This window comes from Mastacembelus armatus, chromosome 14 (assembly GCF_900324485.2).
Source record: "Mastacembelus armatus chromosome 14, fMasArm1.2, whole genome shotgun sequence".
Taxonomy (NCBI): domain Eukaryota; kingdom Metazoa; phylum Chordata; class Actinopteri; order Synbranchiformes; family Mastacembelidae; genus Mastacembelus; species Mastacembelus armatus.
In genome coordinates this window covers 13,441,887-13,455,797 of record NC_046646.1, presented here as the reverse complement: position 1 = coordinate 13,455,797, position 13,911 = coordinate 13,441,887, and the positions used below count along the sequence as shown (strand labels likewise).

Here is a 13,911-nt window from a genome sequence, read left to right as displayed (position 1 = left end):
GCATAATGTTTTATTGCAGCATAGATGTTATTTCTGTCTGTCATTGGCAGCAATGCAGCATGGCAACCATCCCCTCCAGGATAGATTGGTGGGAAGAAGAATAAGAGGAGGGGACAAACGGTGTGAGACCAGATAACACAGCGCCAGCAGAGAGGAGCAACAGACAACAGCACAAGTCAGGTAAGCAGAAAAATACTTACTGTATACAACTAAAATACAACTAACTGTCCAGTGAGAGCAGGAGTCTCTCTTTACCTCAGCAATTATTTGGCTTTGAAAGCTGAAATCGATATTTTTGAGGTAAAGCTACAAGTCATTGAGTTTGTGCCAATATTCAAAACTTTAATCTGCCCTAAAATAAATGAATAAATAAAGTTTAAAAAAATCAAGACAGAAAAAGACAGAAAAGTCAGCATTGACACAGTATAACAACTCCACTCAACACAAATGAATTAAATAGCACTTATAGCAAAAAGGATGAGATGTGTTAACATGGTACAACTGCTAACCAAGTAACATGTTTTTTGCTTTATCAACAGGTGATAATCCTGCTGCTTTAAAAACAAACCAATAGGTCCTATATATTGTTCATCTGGCTCAGCTTTTTTTCACTAGAAGCTGTATATCTGTTCAAACAGCATTGTCTTTGTGCCGTTTGACACTGTAGTACAGTATATGGTGATACACACAGTTCAGAACAACAGGGAAATGCAAAATCCTGCATTAGCTGCAGTAGAGTCACCTGAAATGATTTTTTTACATTTTTATTAAGTTAGTAATTAAAATGGGTTCTTAGACCAATAATATTTACCACATACAAAAGGAGGAGCTGTGTTCAAATCTTCCATTTTACAAAAAATGCTGCCAAATTTTTATCATTTGTTATAACCAGTAGCAAATCAGATTTGTTTATCGTGTGAGATTTAACAGGCATGGTGTTGAGCAAATTTATTGACGTTGACTATGATTCGGTATCTCTAAGAGACTGCATGAATGAACACAGCACTGTATGCAGTCTGGTTAGAAGGCATAGTGCTCATTGTTGGAGTTGTGTGTGATGGTCAGGTTACAGACTTAAGAATGTGGCTAGATTTCAAGTGTATTTTCAGCTGTATCAGATGAACTGTTAAAAAAACATCAGATAGGGCCAAATAATCCTTGCTAATTTAAGCTATCAATCACGTATATTAAGCGTGTGGACTGAATTTGATTACATTACATTTAAAATGGAGCTTCAAGAATCAACAAGGCCTGAGGGGAATGAGTTCAGACACTCAATAAAGTATGTTTGTCCTACACTTTGGTTCAGTGGTAAGAAGACACACCCCATCAAGTTTATTCTTCCCCATCGCACGGATGCAGAACTAAAATCAATTAAAATCAAATAAAATCAGTTCATTTTAACATAATTTAAATGTCAAAGGAACAAGAATTGATCCTTGTGGGACTGAAGGCATTAATATATATAATGTTCTGGATACATCTAGACTCAGTGGTGGCAGTGGGCTCCCTTAGTCTAGCTGTATTAATACTGTTAAGATCTATGAAGATTGGAAGAGTTTTGATAATTGGAGAATCTTTAGTGAGAGACAACGGTCTTGCAGGTTGTCATCAGCAGGGAGTCACCGTCAGCACTGATTTACAGTTAATCAGAGACATGAGAGGCATGCAGCAGAGAGAGGGAGGGGTACCCTGCCCTGGGAAGACTTAACATTCCTTCAAATCATTATAAAAAAGTAAAGCTCCTAAATGTGGAGTATTAAACTATGGCAGATTGTAGATGGCACTAATGTTTAATTTCAGTACAAAAGGTGGAATGATTAAGTAATTGCATAGATATAGGGGTGGAGGAAGAGGTGATGAGAAGATAAGTAGGAACTAACACAGTTAGAGAGAGAAGGCCCCACAGTATATGACATGTCTGCTATTTGTGGAAAAGGGACAGGGAGGGACAGAGAGAAGTGTTGATTGCATGAAGAAATATCAGAAGCACTGACAAGTGTAATGCTCATGGCCCATTGAACATGATGAATCTGCATACCATCACATTTGCTTCTGCAAACTGTAAGCCTGTGGACATGCTGTTGTGAAACTGTCATTCACCCATGGGTGAACATAGTTTTTAAGATAAGGTTAGCAATTATCTATGTTTTTCTTATTATTGTACCAAAACCAACAATGATTGAGTTTTACTAACTTCTTTGCCAAAGAGCTCCATTGTTGTCCCAAAATGATTAAAAAGACATCAGTGAGCCACACCGGTGCAATGTATGGCATGTTCTTTCTTGAGGGTGGCCCACAAATGTTGATTACCCAGCTGTAAGAAAAAACCTACTAAAGCACTAAATCCTGAAAATAATCCCACCAATATGCATATATTTATTATTTTTGAGTGAATATATTCATAGTGGGAGTGGGGCTACAGACAGGGTAGGGAATCTGAAGAGATAGACCAGGCATTGTTAGCTTTATAAATAAGGAGGAAAAAATACGATAGTGTTGTACATTAATTTGCAAAAGTGAAATTGATAGAAGGAACCCTGTGTTTTGAACATTAGAATAATATAAACTTAATGATGAATAATAAAAAGATGTCTTCAATGACACATTAGTTGGATCAAAATTTTGCCTATAAAAAGAAATGAAGTGTATATGTATAGTTGTCGTGTAGATTAAGACAGATTTGTATATCGTTATACAATTAAAATTTAAAAACTTGATAGATTCTATATTTTTTAAAAGAATATCTTATAAAACAGGTGTAATATTTGATACTTCTGTCTGCTTATTATTCTTAGCGTTATTCACTGCACTTGTTGAATGAGCTGCATAATGAAATCATGTGAATATATCACCATAAATTCAGCTCAGTCAAACTGAATTTGTGGATTATTTGAAATATATTCAGTGTCAGTTGTGTATAACTCGAAGGTGCCTTCCTAGATGGGGGGGTTGTGAAAATGCCTTTTCGAAAATACCAGGGAACGCCTTAGAGATAGAGAGACCAACAGGCTTTAGGTTGCATGGTCTAACACTATGTATAGCTTTGGAAACAGAGAAGAGGGCATTAGGGGTTGAACAGACAGGGAAACCTTTGCTCCTGTGGATTAAGAGCTGTGGGGGGAGAAGGTTTAAGTAACAGGCAAAGCACAGTGGAAGAGCTGTGACATTCCTAAGCATGTTTTCAAGGTCGATTGAGATGTCCCAGTTGAATTAAGTTTTTTTTTTTCCAAATTAAATAACTAAATACCTTTAACAAGTGTGGCAGAACAGCAGAAACATGCATTCTTGTCATTTCTTGTAGTTCATTTGTGCACAGCTCTTGTGAGTTTTAATGCTCTCCAAAACTATTTTTAGAACCACTTTCCTTGTACTGATAAGGAAATGCGAGTGTATGGTTAAATATTAAAGGAACAGGTTTTTATTCTTGTTAGAGAGCATTGGCAGTAAAGGTCATATTTTGAAGATCATTATGTGCTTTTCTGTATTACCTGTCCAGTTCTCATCACACATTCAGAGACTGGATCAGAGGGAGCAAAGTGGGGTCACAGAGCCCTGCGTGGGCAGTAGTAATATGGGAGAGGAGGACAACAGCTACAGTTCCTGGAGAGGTAACAATATTTCCACTTAAATTCTGATGTTTCAACTTAAATTCATGTCTCACACGAAGTCAGTATGTACAGTCAGGAGACACTGACTTTGGTTAGATGGTAACCGACTTCTCTGGTGCTTGTCATTTTGATAAGCAGGTTAAATACAGCAGGAAATCACCTGTCTGTCTTTCTCCCTGCTGGTAGATGGCGACAACTATAAAACAGACCATAACACCAACAGAAAGACTGGAAGCTTCAACCCACACACACACAGCACCTCCCTGGAACCTGATAACTCAGTATGATGGTTTCTTTCTATTTAATATTTTCTAAAATAACAGTAGACTGTAACCTAATATAACAAGATTGCTTTAAGTAATCTACAGGTGCCATTTCCTTTTCCTTGTAGCCCTCTTAACAGGCAAGATGCCCACGCTGTTAAATGTTAATCTTAGTGCTGCCAGACTCTCCTGTTTTTCAGTCTTAATTAAACTAGAAGGATTCATTGGAAGTGTGTTTTTGAGGTAAATTAATGTCCAACTGTGTGCATCTTCATCACCTTCATCAGTTCATCTTCCATTTTTATCCAGCACTCAACTCAGTCCGACGACAACTTGCTGCCGCTTGAATCTGCTTTTCATGGTGAGAGCTCTGTCACTACTGATGATGATGATGATCAGAAGAGAATGAGCTGTGAGGACGATGAAGAGGGACATCTGATATATCACACTGGCCTTGTGATGAAAGAAAGATGTACTTAAATTCTATCTTTATTTTTTGTCCTTGTGTTGAGTTTCTAACACAGAAGCCTGAAGGTAACTTTGCCTTCTTCATTGAGTAACTACAACCAGGAGTACATGTTACAGGTCTTACACCATTCACTACCTTTCTTAATGCTCTGATTTACAATATGTATCATAACTACTATTAAGATGTAAGTGTTTGAAAGTACCCAGCCTTTTTATGGAAAAAATTACCTTTATTTGGAAGCACAAGCCTTTTAACACTTTACTGCTTACATTGCCCAACCCCTAATGATACCTGTTTGTTCCTCCCAGACGAGATCGTCTCAACGCTGGGAGCAGGAGCCTTTGGAAAAGTGGTGGAGTGTGTTGACAGAGACAAGTATGCATGCATGCTGATCAACCTCCACCTTGACTTTAACTTATAATTATAGTGACTGCTCAGATTTTTTTTTTTTTGTTAGCAGAGATGAGCATGTAGCTGTGAAGATTGTGGGGAACATTGAGTGTTTTAGTAAAGTAGCAAGGTCTGAGATTGCAGTACTGGAGGAGATCAACCGCCTGGATGACAACAACAGGTTGTGAGTGTAACTGCAACAGACAGATAAAACACATACATGCAAAATAATTTATCAACATGGATTTTGAGTTGATGTTTCTCTCTTCCTTCTTCCTGCCAGTGCTTGTGTGAGGATGCTGGACTGGTTTGAGCACAAAGGTCACATCTGCATCGTGTTCGAGCTGCTCGGCATCAGCACCTTCGAGTTCCTCTGTCAGAACGAGTTCCTGCCGTTCACTGTGGCACAGATCAGACACATGGCCTACCAAATCTTTAGAGCTGTCTGCTGTGAGTCAAGTAACTTTCTTCCAGCCCTGTGACCTCTGACACCTGACGTTGTCATTAATAGTAACTTTTCATGTTGGTCGTTTTGGATGCAAGAATCTGCAAAATAACTGAGTTGCCATGATTTTGGTTTAGTAAACTGTTCATGATATAAATGTTGAAATCAACAGATAGCAACTTGGGTCGCCATATTGAAATTCTTCTCTCTCAAACATTAAAAAAGTTTGAGGAACAGGTAAATAAATGCTGATGAGCTTATCTGGTGTTGTGTTGGACTTTGAGGCGCTATGCATAGAAAAAAGACTTTTATGAATGTGCAATTACAGTACAGGGTGTCTTCTTGTGTGTGTTTTACAGTCCTGCATCATAACAAACTTACCCACACAGACCTGAAACCAGAGAATATCCTATTCATCTGCTCTGACTATGACCTGGAGTATAATGATAAGAAGGTAAAAGTTTCGTAAAACCAAGTTCCAACAACACAATACCAACTAAAAGGTCATGCTATTATTTCAAGATGTTGACATGTAGTGAAAAATATTTATCATTGTGTGTGTGTGTGTGTGTGTGTGTGTGTGTGTGTGTGTGTGTGTGTGTGTGTGTGTGTGTCAGAAACGTGAGGAGAGAAAACTAAGGAGTCTGGATGTGAAGGTAGTAGATTTTGGCACTGCTACATTTGACCATGAACACCATGAATCCCTAGTGTCAACGCGCCATTACCGAGCTCCAGAGGTCATATTGGGTATAACACAACTCACACACCTAAACACGCTCACACACAAACACACATAATTGCCATAAAATACGAATAATATGTTTGTGCGTGTGTGTGTGTGTTTGTGCTTAGATCTGGGCTGGAACCACTCATGTGATGTTTGGAGTCTGGGCTGCATTCTTGTGGAGTTTTACCTGGGACGTACACTCTTCCCGGTATACACACACACACATAATTCATGTAGTGATTGCATATAAACACTCTCACTGACATCATCTATTACCCAACAATATGTTCTTTCGCCTTTCTTTTCAGACCCATGACAGTAAGGAACATCTGGCAATGATGGAGAAAATCCTTGGACCGATTCCCCCCTATGTTCTAAAACAAACCAGGTAACCACACAGACATAACAGTATGCTGTAATCAGTCTCACTTAAGCCCTTGTATTTTTATTTATTTAAAGTTAATGCTAAACCTGCTCTGTGTAATGTCACAGGGTTACACAATGCAAAACACTTAACCCTGTAGCACAAGCTTCTTTTAGCCCATTGTTTTTTGTTATTGGTATTTCCCTGTAATATTTGTTTCTGATAGCTCTCATTACATTGCTCCAGGATCATCCACATATGAATTTGATGAATGTTACGGTTTCATCATTGTAAACAGATATGATGTGTATACACTGTTGTCGTCTACGTAGAAAGCAGCATTACGTGCACAACGAGCATCTGAACTGGGATGAGCGGAGTGCCACTGATAATTACATCGAGAAACACTGTAAACCACTCAAGGTACACAGCACTCAGATCAGCCAATCAGGTGCAGCCATGAGGCAGCAGCAGAAGTCAGAGTAACTGTTTGTTTCTCAGCAGTACATGCGGAAGGAGAGCGAGGAGGAGCGGCAACTGTTCGACCTGCTCAGCAACATGTTGGAATACGATGTGTGCAAACGGATCACACTGGAAGAGGCGCTGTGGCACCCCTTCTTCAGCCCAATCAGGGCACAGAAGCATCAGCGCAGTTAGCACAAGCACATGTATGCATTTGTATATATTCAACCTCTACCTCAGGTAAATCTAATTCTTGTTGATTATTTTAAAGATGTGTATTCATAGTCACAATAACAGTTGTGGAGAGCATTCCTGTTTATTTGAAACACATTTTTTGTCATCCCATAATGACCCCACATTTCACATGGCAATGTAATAAGTCAAGTGAAACAATTTTGTGTATTTCTTAATGACTCTCAGTCATTTTTGTCAGCAGTTTGTTAATAAATATTTTACATTTTGGTGTACCTTAATTTTATGTTACTACTGTTATTTATTCTTGCTCAGACATTTATTGAGGGAAGGGAGAAAGGCCAGACTGGTAGTTAAGTGAAAGTACTCATGCCCTTTTGTACAGTCATGTTAAATAGGAATGAATACAAGGGGCATATTACAACCAGGTTATGCAGTGTGGAGCTAAAAGGTTAATGAGGGTGTGTTTCTATCTAACAGCAAAAAACAGTAAACTATCAAGGTTTGTAGAATATACTATGTACAGTATGGATTATATGAAGAAAAGTTAAACAAGTAAGTTTAACCAGACTGTTAGTCTATAAAATGTGATGAATGTTAGCAGCAGACAATTATGGAGAATAATTTATTTTATATTAATTTTACTTTACTTTCACCTCCTCTTTCAAACAAGTTTGGTTAACCTGGGAATTTGCTTAAAAAACCTTGTTTCTTACCTATTTGACTTCTCTTAGTGACTTCATTGGTTTACAACAGTGTTATTCTATGTTTGTGAGTATGATGTTATTACTGACGAAATGATGCCAAAACTATTAAAAAGAAGATATGCTTGTATGAAAGAAGAATTGTATCAACCTCTTATGACACAGTAATGTTTAAAACCACAGGCTGGTTTAAAAAAACAAGAAAGTAATGCAAAAATAGCTCTGTTTACACATCAGCTGATTAGACTTTATGTAGGTTCTGCAGTGGTAAAGTCAATGGTAAATATCTAACCTCACTAGAAATCATCACTGGTATCACTGGTTTGTTGATATGAACTAAACTGAATGATCTTTATCAAGATGAATGCAGCCCAGGAAGTTTCCATGACTGAACAGTTATCCAAGTATGAAATATTACATGTGCATGTGGCCACTTAGATTCAGCAAAAATGAAAGGAAAGGTGGACAAGACAGTGGTGAGACCAGCAATGTTGTCTGGTTTAGAGACAGTGGCACTGAGAAAAAGACAGGAGGCAGAGCTGGAGGTAGCAGAGCTGAAGATGTTGAGGTTCTCTCTGGGAGTGACGCGGATGGATAGGATCAGGAATGAGGACATCAGAGGGACAGCTCATGTTAGATGTTATGGAGAAGAAGCCAGGGAAGCCAGATTGAGATGGTTTGGACATGTTCAGAGGAGGGACAGTGAATACATTGGTAAAAGGATGCTGAGGTTAGAGCTGCCAGGAAGGAGGCCTAGAGGAAGACCAAAGAGGAGGTTCTTGGAGGTAGTGAAGGAGGACATGAGGATAGTTGGTGTGGGTGAGGAGGATACAGAGGATAGGGTTGAATGGCGGCAGATGATTCACTGTGGCGACCCCTGAAGGGAGCAGCCCAAAGGAAAAGAAGAAGAAGAAGAAGCAGAAGATGTGGCCACTTAGATAAAGAGCTGACTCATCTGTTGTCTGAGAAATATCAGTTTAAAACTTCTAAATCACATGGATGTAATTAAACAACATAAACAAAGTGAGACTGAGGCCCAAGCCATCCATTTGATGTATACTATCATGGGTTTGTCTGTCTCGTGATCTTTGCTGTTATCTGTGATGGTCCCGCCTAATTTAGTTGGCACAGAAAGACAGAGTTTCTTATTTTCTGGAGATAAGCCAGTAAATTTAGTTTAGACAAAAGGCATTTAAGGAGGGGTTTGGGAAACAGTTGCAGAAGCTCCTTAAAAGATAAGAATGCTTCAGGGTTTCAACAGGACTCAGCACTTTGTCAGTATATCAGACTGTGCCTGGTAAATCACAATCAAACTGCTCGGTTGAGAGGATTTATTGGAATATAATCTCATTTTTATTGGTAAAAACCAGACAAGCTGGCAACACTGGTGTGGAACACTCAAAGGTTTTTATTAATTCCACCTGAGCGCACTGAGTATACACTACACAATGCTCAGTGTGCTTATGTGCCACACAAATTTCCTTTAGGCTGACCAGACTGTCTTCTCTGCATCAAGGGAAGCTGTAACACTAGATACCACATCATGTGGACTCAAAACCTTAACTCAAAGTCAGTCCAGGAAAAAGACACAGAGGTGTTCATGTGATCAGAAAACATGGATGAGGTCCTTAAAAGGCGTATAATTAACAGAAACACCACCAATCAGGACACAAGCAGGCAAAAAACAGGATGTACATTAGATCCCATGAACAGAAACCCACTTGAGTAGTAGCAGATAGCAGATCTGACAGATGAGTGTGGAAACCTTGTATTGAGCCATAATGGTCAATGCTTGTGGCTTCTCCATTGCCTTTGGTCTGTGGTGCTCCTGGGTCTGATCTGCAACAGTGTGCTTAGACCCCATTAGTACTTACAATTTTCTCTTTGTGTCATTGGACAGAAATAAGGTTCATATTTCAATTAGCACTTTAAATGATTGGGAGTATTTGCTGTGTAAATTTGTGTAAATCGCTTAGTTGGAATCAAACACTGCAGAAAAATAAATTAGTACACATCACAAGTTAATTTTACGTTCAGTTTGACATTGTTCTTTCTTTTATCATCCCTGTTTTCTTAAAGTTCAGCACAGTTTTTTGGCGTTTCCTTAGGCTGCACACAGCCAGTATCCTTTGTAGGTCTCTATGGAACATCAGCCTTGCAGTAAGTGTGCATAAAGTGCTCCAAGTCACTGACAGTCCCTCATGCATTCACTGACTCCACAGTGGGACAGACCTAAACCCTTGTGGACTTTTCTGTGGTGTATGTCAAAGCCTGTGAAACTGGACCATTGAACTTCCTGCCTCGCACTGCCACTGACCTCTGACCCCCTTGGTCTCAAAGGGAACTATGGAAAAAAAAATGTCTAAATGTTATTCTACTGCTGTCATTTTAATAAGTCTCTTGTCTACTGTCACTGAATACCAGAGAGGTGTTTTTTTTTTCTGGTTTTCCCGTTTCTTTCACAAGGTAGTTGTAGTAGATAGTGGAGTAGTGTGTAACTCATTGTCAGTTGGCCCCAACAATGAAGGGTTGAAAGTATCTCCACCAGAAACGCAAACTTGAGGTGAGTGTGGGTCACATCTTTCTGTGACTCCAGGCGGTCCAGCAGCCAATGACCTGCCTGTAAAGCAGGAAAACATGGCTGCTAACTGCAGCCGTACCTCCCTTTGCCAAAAGGCATACACTAAAGGGTTTATCAGTGAGTTGGACAGCCCCAACAGCCAGAGGTAATTCTCCAACACATTTGCGAGTTTACAGCTTTGACAGAGAACATGCACTATGCAGACCATAAAAAAGGGGCACCAGAGAACTAAGAAGCAGCCCACAAGCACCGCTACCGTCCTTAGCGCCTTGACATGACTCCAATAACCGCTCCTCAGTTGCAGATGCTGGTGATGATGTTGGTAATGTTGATGGTCATTGTGGTCAGACATTCTGGAGCCTGCTTGCCTAACTTGGCAGATCTGCTTCTGGTGGCTACAGGCAATCTTCAGGATGTCCAGGTAGATGTAGACAAACACAGAGAGCACAGGGAAGAAGCACACGCTGAATAAAACAATGATGCCCACTTCGTGAATAACGTTGAAGAAGGCACAGGAGCCATTGTAGCCCTCCACCTGCAGCTGCTGCACCATGACTGGGGGAAATAAAGGATATAGGTTATTTCAAATATGACACATGCTTGCACCATTTCCTTATTTTGATTGCAGGCAGTATTATAGTAGGAGGAGCTGATCACTAACATAAACAGACCATAAATTAATTTACCAGTTGTACAGTTTTAAGTCTCACCTGGCAAAAATCCCAAAGTGAGGGAACTGATCCACAGAGCAACCAAAGACACAAATGCTGTTCCTTTCCCAGACCGCAGGGAATACCGCAGGGGCATCTTGATGGCTGCATAGCGGTCAAGTGAGATCAAGAACATGGACATTATAGATGCTGTGCAGGGTGATGTCACAAACGCCATCCTCATCAAACATCGGGTCTTGCCCTGAACAGGAGGTGTGACATTTGTGGCAGGATCAGCAGTGATGTGGCTGTTTTGGTTCACAGTTAGATTGAGCTTGTTGTTGTCGCTGTTGAAGTCCTCTGTTGCCAGTCCAGTGATGGCCACACCCACAAGGGCATCAGCCAGTGCCAAGTTGAGGACAAAGCACCAGCTTTGGCTGCTCTTCTTGAAGAGTAGCTTAAGTAGAGCAGCCGCCACCAGCAGATTGGTGGAAACAATAAGGCAGGCAGCGATGCTCAGGATCACACCCATCACCCAAGGCCTCACGTCACCTTGGGTTAACGGCTGGTTGGAGGCCATGCAGTCAGGAGGCATGACACTGGAGGACTCGGTGTTTACATGTCCAGTCAAATAAGACATGTTGATATAATAAGAGAAACAAAACATTCTAAGGTGAAATTCTTAACGTCTGTGTGCAGTTGAGATGGGCTGGCACTGCTTAGAGTCAGTGTTTTACCAGTAACAGCTGTCCATCACAACACAAAATGTTGCACTTGCAGTTAAGTCACTGAAAAATAAAACACTTGCACACATTAAATCTTTAACAAACCTTAAGACTGTAAAATATACATGAAATAACTTGCTCCAGGAGTTAAACATGTTACTGAATCTAAATGCCAAGCATGTCGAGAGTCAAACTGTTTCAATGAAGTCTTGTCAGCCAAAATCTTCCTGTTCCATGAATCCAGTGTCTTGTGATGTTTCTGCGACGACCGATGTCAAAGTTTTAAACTGATCTTGCTCCTAAAACATTCATTCACTCTCAGTGGTCTCATCAGTGTCCTTAAAATCCCTTCAACAAAGGCAGGACAGAGACAGTCACAGCATTATCAACAGGTCGCACTTGTTCCCTCCCCTCACACACATGCAGCCTACTGTATGTACACACACACACATAAGAGCACAAAACACATGTACACTTCCGCTGTTGTTGCCTCAGTTGAATTGACCCTTACCCCAGGCGTCTGCATGTTGGCTCTCTCCCAGGCAGGAAAATCTTTTTTTATTATCAACTTACTGTAAATATAATTTGTTATAAAGATTTTTTTTAAACTAAGGCTTAATTATAGATAGTGTAGGCGTAACAAACATCACTTGATTGGGGAATGGATAAATGAATGTAAATGGGTGAATAGCTAAATCCAGGAAATCAGTAATGGCCTTTTTTAAAGTTATTGGGTTTCAGTCTTTTCTCTTAAAAGAACAAAAATGATCTTTTTAAGGCACTTTCAACATCCCATAATTGTCACCTTTGTGTCATTTGTGGAAGTGTACAATGTGCTTATTGTTTCCCCTTGTGGCCATTGGGCAAAACACCTACTACAACAGTCCTCACTACCTATCAATTATCAGTGACTCCAGCATCACTGGGCAGCAATATCCAACGCATGACAATGAGGTGAAGAAGATGCAGCACTATACACTTAACTTAATACATTATTGTATTAAAGTTGCTTAACTTTGATGCACTTATTTGGGGACACTTCTTCCTTTTCCTGGGGACACCTTGTAAACCTGTTGAAGTCCAGGGAAGTCCAGACTCCAGTAATACGGATGGAATAGACAGGGATGTTGATCATTAGCAGTGTTACATTTAAAATTAGCACCACTGTAGATTTGCTATTTAACTCAGCAATATAAAACACAGTCATCTACAACTATGTTTGTGTGCTGTAAAGAGCTGAATGGGCCTAGTTAAACTCTAACCCTGCTGGCTGTCGTCTTGTTTTGTCCCCAGGAGAGACATCTGGCACGATGGAACCATTTTCCACTAGGATTCACATACAAATAGAGCTGGCTAATGATGCTTTCTTGCTGCAGACTCAAAACATCATCTGGCATCACACCAGCTTCTCAAACCATCAAGTAGCAGTTACAGTATGTTCTGAGAGAAAATCTTTAAAGAAAAACAGAAAATGGAGCAATCTGAAAAATCCCCACCTAAACCTAAACTTACATTTAAGTTACATTACATTTTTTCTCCATAAATCAATATGTTCCCAAGTAAAAGAGGATTGAGGTGAATACAACTCAAGGGGACAACAACTGTTTGATTCAGAAAGTCAAAATTACATCATTAACTATAATGAAGGTATTTTATCAGGTTTCAGGATGTTTTTCTTTCACCTTTTGGTACACAGTGAAGTAAAAGGTTTGTATTTTTTGACATTTGTTTGCTGTTACATTAATATAAATAGAGTCTCTAATTAAAGTTTTTTCTTTTAATTTAGTAAAATATTGTAATTTTATTATTCCAAATTAGTTTGTTAATCCCCAGATGTTTCCTGAAGCAAAACTTCCACATTGATATTCTTAGTTCAAAGTGACACTAGAGAGCGACCTTTACGTTAAATGCCTATAGAACTGCTAGTATGTCTGTATATTCCTGAGAAAAATATATTATATATTATAATTATATATTATATAATTAAACATAAATGAATATTGGTAGAAGATTTGGATTTGAACATCAACCTTCCTGATTGTGTTTTCACACCTTCTCATTCAGTCACACAAACACCTCCTTAACACTCTAATCTCACCCAGTGCAGTTTCACCAGGTTCATTATGAGTCCACAGCAACCTGAGAGGAAAAATAATCTTTTTTAATCACACTGAACACCCAGTGCAACCACAGGGGAGCACAATCCAGTGTCTTCATGTGCCGGTCCCAAGTCCGGGTAAATGCAGAGGGTTGTTTCAGGAAGGGTATCAGACGTAAAATCTAAGCCAAATCAAACATGCGAATCACAAATATGACTTGCATATCGGA

At 39.5% G+C, this 13,911-nt stretch overlaps 2 protein-coding genes across 2 annotated transcripts; one reads left to right on the top strand and one right to left on the bottom strand.

Annotated features, from left to right (window-relative positions):
* The first annotated feature begins 157 nt into the window (after positions 1-157).
* On the top strand, positions 158-12,968 carry LOC113143025 (dual specificity protein kinase CLK4-like). The gene is made up of 14 exons (XM_026328460.1): positions 158-180; positions 3,500-3,611; positions 3,798-3,892; positions 4,184-4,346; positions 4,652-4,718; positions 4,804-4,917; positions 5,017-5,183; positions 5,538-5,632; positions 5,796-5,925; positions 6,031-6,113; positions 6,214-6,293; positions 6,602-6,692; positions 6,771-6,937; positions 12,877-12,968. The coding sequence occupies exons 2-13, from the start codon at positions 3,575-3,577 to the stop codon at positions 6,924-6,926; spliced, it is 1,278 nt and encodes a 425-aa protein (XP_026184245.1). The 5' UTR covers positions 158-180; positions 3,500-3,574; the 3' UTR covers positions 6,927-6,937; positions 12,877-12,968.
* gpr119 (G protein-coupled receptor 119) lies at positions 10,087-11,390 on the bottom strand. The gene is made up of 2 exons (XM_026328544.1): positions 10,919-11,390; positions 10,087-10,763 (listed from the first exon to the last, which is right to left on the bottom strand). The coding sequence occupies exons 1-2, from the start codon at positions 11,388-11,390 to the stop codon at positions 10,087-10,089; spliced, it is 1,149 nt and encodes a 382-aa protein (XP_026184329.1).
* Positions 12,969-13,911: the final 943 nt, after the last annotated feature.